This window comes from Mus caroli, chromosome 17 (assembly GCF_900094665.2).
Source record: "Mus caroli chromosome 17, CAROLI_EIJ_v1.1, whole genome shotgun sequence".
In the NCBI taxonomy this organism is placed as follows: Eukaryota; Metazoa; Chordata; class Mammalia; order Rodentia; family Muridae; genus Mus; species Mus caroli.
In genome coordinates, this window is record NC_034586.1 from 79,211,024 (window position 1) to 79,217,965 (window position 6,942).

The 6,942-nt window shown below is 47.9% G+C and overlaps 1 protein-coding gene across 1 annotated transcript in view; it reads right to left on the reverse strand.

Annotated features, from left to right (window-relative positions):
* Nucleotides 1-6,671, reverse strand: part of Kcng3 (potassium voltage-gated channel modifier subfamily G member 3) — a 46,165-nt gene extending 39,494 nt beyond the window's left edge. Inside the window, exon 1 of the mRNA XM_021150022.2 lies at nucleotides 6,003-6,671. Coding sequence (XP_021005681.1) covers nucleotides 6,003-6,658 — 656 coding nt within the window. The 5' untranslated portion in view covers nucleotides 6,659-6,671. The remainder of the gene's footprint in view (nucleotides 1-6,002) is intronic.
* Nucleotides 6,672-6,942: the final 271 nt, after the last annotated feature.

Here is a 6,942-nt window from a genome sequence, read left to right on the forward strand (position 1 = left end):
TATATACATGGGTTCAATCTCCACAGTACAAAACAATCATTCGGTCATTCATTTGTATACATGAAAATGTGTGTGTGTGTGTGTGTGTGTGTGTGTGAGAGAGAGAGAGAGAGAGAGAGAGAGAGAGAGAGAGAGAGAGAGAACAGGTAGATAATAAGACAGTGTAACAACACAAAAAAATAAAGCCAAGAAATTTTAAAATCTACTTAAGGGTTTGGTCTACAAACTTATACAGGTGCACACATACACAAACAGACACACACACGATATTACAGTTATTATTTTCTATTGGTGAAGCTGTTCTCAGGCCCACAGGTATTAGGGTCCCTCTGGCATAACCACTCCTATTGAGCAGTGAATACAATTCTCTTCTGTGAGATCTGCCTCCCATGCCAGGGTTTTATGAGAAGTGTGTAGCAGAGAGAACCCCAGGCAGTGGTTGATGGGAGGAGAATTAAAGAGTCCATTTTCCACACTTTACGACGGAAACCATCTTGATGAAACAGTCTCCATACTCTCTAAGTGAATTCTGGCTTATTCACACACTGGGATACTGTGCCGACATTAAGAAGAACAACGGTACCAGGCATTATGTCAAATACCTATAATCCCACTACTAGGGAGGTAGAGAAGAGAAGATTAGAATTTCAGGACAACTTGGGCTCTACAGCCAGATCCTGTTAAGAAAGAGGGGGAAGAGAAAAATGAACTGGAGTTTCAAGATGCCTTGTTACGTGAAGGAAGCAAATTCTTAGGGGCTGAAGAGATGGAGGTTCGAGAGTTCACAGCCATCCTCACCTACACAGCAAGTCGGAGGCCAGGAAGAGAGCCAGGAACCTGCACGGGGTCCGAGGAGAGTGAGCCACACTACAGCTTGACATTCTACATCCCCCGATGAGTGAAGCTTTCATTAAAAATAGACAAATAAAAGGTGCATTTAAAATGACTTCTTTACCAAAATGAGAAAAAAAAAAAAAGCACTTTACTAGAAAAAAAAAGGGGGGGATTGACAAAATAAGTCTTCCACAGAACTGTAAAACTGGCAGCAGACATAAAAAAAATCCCACCTACACTTAAAAGTCCAGTATGAAAGAACAGGGTTTAACTGAGGTCCCAGGTTCCGTCCAATCTTATCAGAGATCTATTAATTACCAACTTCTACAAATAACCACCTTATCTGCCAAGTGAAAGCCCGAAGACCTTTAGCCCATAATTTCAAATGCTGCTCTTATTTTTAACTCACTCCAAAGCCTATTGGGTTTATGTAATATTGAACACAAAGGCAATGGAAATAACACAATTGATTTTAAAATTTCCATCACCTTGCTGCTACGTTTTGATTATTTAAATTTCCTTAACGGCTGCTTAAAATAACACAAGAAAGTTAAACATTTTACATTCTCCTCAAATTCTTATCACCACAACAAAGTAATACAAATTAAAGATCCAAATCCCCATTCGTGACAAAGAACTGCTAAAGAACAGATCAAAATTATCATAAGGCTTTGCACGTCTGATTAAAAACTCAGAAACACTTCTGAGACCAACAGAGAGTACACAAGCCCCCAGGTAAACGATCAAGACACAGCTATTATACCCACCCTGCCTGACAGAAGCCGACCCATGTCACAAGCAGTTATCAAAGGGTACATTTTTCTAAAATAAATAGCAATGTTTAGTAATGTTTCTCCATTTCTTAAAATGGATTGATTTACTTTTATTTTGTTTGTATGAGTGTTTTGCCTCTGTGTATTGCTGGTGTTCCACATACATGCAGTACCACCGGAAACCAAAGGGGGGCGACATATCCCCTGGAACTGGAGTTGTAGATGTTTGTGAGCCTCCATGTGGGTGCTGGGAACAGACTCCGGGTCCTCTTCAAGAGTATCAAGTGGCCGGGCATGGTGGCGCACGCCTTTAATCCCAGCACTCGGGAGGCAGAAGCAGGTGGATTTCTGAGTTCGAGGCCAGCCTGGTCTACAGAGTGAGTTCCAGGACAGCCAGAGCTATACAGAGAAACCCTGTCTCGAAAAACCAAAAAAAAAAAAAAAAGAATCAAGTGTTCTTAACCACTGAGCTGTCTCTCCAGCAACCCTCCCCCCCCCCTTTTTTTTGTTTTTTTCAAGACAGGGTTTCTCTGTATAACCCTGGCTATCCTGGAACTTACTCTGTAGACCAGGCTGGCCTGGAACTCAGAAATTGACCAGCTTCTGCCTCCCAAGTACTGGGATTAAAGGCATGCACCACCACTGCCCAGCAGCCCCCTTTAGAGTGGTCTCAAATTTGCAGGCTTCCTGCTTTAGCTGTCCATGTGCCCCCACACCAGACTAATGCTTAGCAATCTTACAAGGCAATCTGTCTGCAAGCTAAAGTTTCAAAAAGAACAGGAATCTCCTTGGTGGTGTCAGGAGACTCTAGGCAGAAGGCACTACAGGACTGGCTCCATAGCCTAGGATACTCATAGAAGCTGCTGGAGAAAGAGCCTATGAAAAAGGAATTAGGACACTAGGGTAGTGGCCTACACAAAGAAATCTGTCTCGAGAAAGGGGGGAAAAAAGACAATAAAACAAAATGGTGGTGTAGGGAGTAATGAATGAGTTCACCTGTCTTCAAGGGCTTTTCATCCACATCACAGTGTTATGAGAAAATGCCCTCGAGGACATCGAATGACATATAAATAGTACAAAGCAGCAATCCCTTAAGTTTGGGAGGAAACATCTCATTTACTAGGGCAGCCCACAAAGACTGGGGACAGGACCTGAGCTGTGCGTGAATGATCCATTTCACTAGGTTAGGAACGCACAGTGAGGGGCACAGAGGTGACTTAGGAACAAGAGAGCAGGGCGTGGAGAGCCCACAGGTGGTTCTTCAATTCTCCCTAGTAGAGACCATACCTGTTACTTAGTATCTATTTTCACAAGCACCGAGCAAGACAACTCAGATCCTGCCCAAAGACTTTCAAAAGCTCATGCTTTTGCAAGGCTGGGAATCCAACCTAAGAGCTTTTGCCCAAGTGCTTTTATTACTGAGCTAACATTCCCAGCCCCTGATTTTTTTTTTTTGGGGGGGGGGGTGTTTACAGGGTCTCACTATGACATAGCTTGGGACTCACTATGTAACACAGGCTCTATCTCTTGACCCTCGGGCATTGAGCCTAAGTTAGCAGAATGACAGGTGTGATCCATGCCCATTCATCTTTCCTGTGCCCCATCTTCTCCCTCTGCCATCACGGGACACACACTTAACACACTCGACTTTCTACGGCTAAGCTTCTCAGTACAAAGGATACAAAGGGGCCAAGAGGTAGCCTGGGCTGCAAAACAGAGTTATTCACATCCTTAGACTCTGCTTTCCAGCTCACGCTACCACCGTTCTCACTCCCTAAACATAACATACAAGTTTCATGCCTGTGCCCACGCTGTTCCTTTTAGTGGAAGACTCTCCTATTTTGCTCTTCAGCAAGACACAGGATTGTGCAGGTTGCATAAACCCGTTTATGTAAGTGACGCCCCCTGCCAGTGTTTGGACAGTGCACAGACTTCTAAGGATGCGGGTTTCCATCCTCCATGACCCTTGAAGGCTTTCTTGGAATAATTCAACTCCTGAAGACCCACTGTGCCTCTGAGTCCTACATCAACTTTTCTTTTCTTTCTTTCCTTTTTTTTTTTTTTTTTTTTTTTTTTTTTTTTTTTTTTTTTTTTTTTTTTTGGTTTTAGAGCTTTATTGTAGAAAGGCAGAGAACAAGAGAGAAGGAAGAAAGAGAGAGGCCATGGTCACGTAGAGAGAGGGGGGAAAGGAAAGAAAGAGGGCTAGAGAGTAAGAAAGGTGAGAGCTTAAGAGCTTAACTTTTCTTTATGAGAAAAAGTTACAGTGCTTGGAACAATGGACGCTCAGGAAAGACATTCAGAAACTGTGATGAGATGAATCAAGATTGTGAGCTGAGGCTCGGAAGTAAATGGCAAGTAAATTCTTACTCAAATCTCAAAAGGATGTAGACTAGTGTCAGTGGCCACAGGCTGGCAGGAACTGAGCGACTATGAAACGCCAGCTGCCATGTCTCTGTTACAGGAGGCCAGCGAGGGCTTCTTGTGCAACGTGTGACATCCTTAATATTCCACCATGCCATGGTTTATCTGGGATTACAGATACAGGCTTTCTTATACCTACTCATAGAAGGAAGCTTAAAACCGGGCCATTAAGCCAAGAAAAACATGCATATGCCTGAAATATCCGGGTATCTAGGAAACAGGTTGACTTGAATAATTATATACATACTTAAGATACATACATATACACAAACGGAGCCTTACTCTATCTTCTTCACTTCCTCTGCAGCCTCTCTGTTTTATCTGTCTACTCCCTTCGGGGCTTCTTCAGTTTCTCTTTCTATCTAAATTAGTGTTCACCCCAATGCTCCACTCTAACCCTCTTTCTCCCCAAACCCCCTCCCTCCTTCAGAAAGGCTGTCACTCACTTGGTACCCCGTAATCAATTCCCTCACAGTCTAAACCTATCAGTCAGTGCTCCTGTTGCCTTGGCTAATGAGCTCGGTCCATCACTAACCTTCAAATTCTACAGTTACTGACGAGTCCTTTCAAAGCCGGTCACTCGTGGCTCATTTTTCTATGATGCTTTCAAAAAAAATATTATCAAGGCCACTTTATTTATAAAGGAAAGTTAATTTCATCAAGGAAGTACCAAGGAATCGATCCCTCTCTGTGGAGACCCGACCCAACACACAAAACAGGACGACATTCCTAAGTTTCTTCTTTTCAAAGCACAGGTCTGAGATTTCATGCCAAGATGGGATGCTGGCAATGGGCTCTGTGCTTCCAGTCCACTGTAGTTACTGTTAAGATTCATACAGAGAGGAAGAATATTCTGTGGAAGCGATGTACTGCTGCTGGGTCTGCACTTACCACAGTCCCTAGCACACACAGGCCCATCGGGAAAGGATTACAGGGCACGGTCTTGACTTGAAAGTGAAGGGGGAAAAAAAATAGGACAGAAAATGAATGGGTAAAGGCTCCTAGAAGAGTTATCAAACAAAGGGTGAAAGAGAATATACAGTTTGGGTTTTATGCCCAAAATGGCTGTCTGCTCGGAAGGTCCAACTTTAGTCTGCTTATTCCTCCCACCAAATATGCAAAATAAACTCACTTGTTCTAAAAACAGGAGAGTGCTATCACCATTAAGAGGTAAGCATGAGCTCAGGAAAGATTAAAGTGTTTTCTTTTCATCCTAGTAAAGTGGGGGGAAGCGGGGAGACACTTCAATGACCGAATCCTGTTCTTGGGTTTGGGGAAGTTTCGCTTTTTCTTCTCTCCCAAGGTAATATCTGTTTTTGTTTTCTTCTCCACACTGAAGACCCTCAGAATGAAACCCTAAATCCTTAATGCCACACGGAGGAGAGGAATTTGCTAGGTCCACACTTGCTCAGAAGGGAGAAAGGAAAAAGGGTACAGGCACCCATTATTCAGAGTCTATCACTAAATTAGCCTCCTTTATAATACGGCGATTCCATCCCAGCACACATTACGCCAGGGGCAGGGTGTGCAGAATGTGTGGGCACTGAAGCAGACCACATTTCACCGAAATGAGACTTCATCTTTTCAAACACCACCAGTATTGGCACATATTTCAAAGAGCTCTTAGCTCAAACTGAATCATCGTGCAAATTATTGCGTGTTAGCAATAAAAGTTTGGAAAATCTAATTAGCAGGTTGCTATTTGGTCAGAACTAAAATACAAGCCTGGAGGTTTTACTCTAAAAGGTGAGACCCAAGCACACCCACAGGCTGCGCCTGTGAAAAGGGGGCGGGGTTGGGGACCCATAGATTCCTCACACCCCTCGGTTGGAGCGCCAGGGGCCTCCTGGGGCAGGAAAAAAGCCCAGCTGAGCTGCCAGGCAGACAGGACGGAGAACGGCGGACGGACGGACGGACGGCACGGATAGACGGGACTGGACGGACTGGACGGGCAAAAAAAGCAGTGCGTCCTACCCGGAGGGTTCCCTCCCAGGGCTGGCGGAGTACCTGCTCCGGTCATCCAGACTGCGGTTGTCAGCAACCGCCGCACGCCAGTCGGGCAGCGTGCTGGCGCACAGCACCACCATGGACACGATCACGAACACCACGGACACGCTGGCCAGGATCTGCGCGGCCAGCGACGACGTGGGCTCCTCGAAGGTCCGCCGCATGCGCTCCAGCCAGCGCCGGGAGGGGGCCGCCTCGGGTCCGGCGGGACGAGGCTGCTCGCGGCCCAGCTCGTCTGCCGCGTGGAAGGTGTGGGTGTCGGACATGCGGTCGTCTAGGCGGCGCTGGCAGCAGTACTCCAGGTGCGCGCCCTCCAGGCCCCAGTAGATCATCTCGTTGTAGAAGGAGAGCTCGCACATCCGCGGCGCGAAGCGCAGCTTCCCGTGGCCGCGCACGTACAGCAGGATGAAGCCGAAGGCCTCCGAGTGTCGGTCGAAGAAGTACTCGTTGCGCTCCCGGTCGTAGTCGTCGCACACCTCGAGCACGTCGCGCTCCGAGCGGCAGCCGTGCAGCCGGCTCACGCGGCGCAGCGGGAAGTCCTTGAGCAGCTCCCGGGACAGCGAGTACCGGGCGCCGCCCACGTTCAGCACCACCGAGGCCGCCCCGCCGCGCCCGAAGGTCATGGCTGGCCGCCCCGGGGGCCTGCCCGCCGCGCGCACGGGGTGGCCGCGCCGTCGGGGCCCGAGCTCCCCCGGGGCTCGCGCCCCGCACCGCCCGCGTCCCCCGCGGTGTCAGTGCCGCCGCCCCTCGCTCCCGGGTTCGCCCTCCGGAATCCGGGTGGCTGGCCGCAGCTCCAGGTGGCGCCGGTCTCCCAGAGGGCGAGCGTTAGCCGAGGCGCCCTGGGCAGGTCTGCCCGGTCCCCGGCACACGCAGCCCCGCCGCCGTCCAGAGGCGAAAGGTAAAGTGA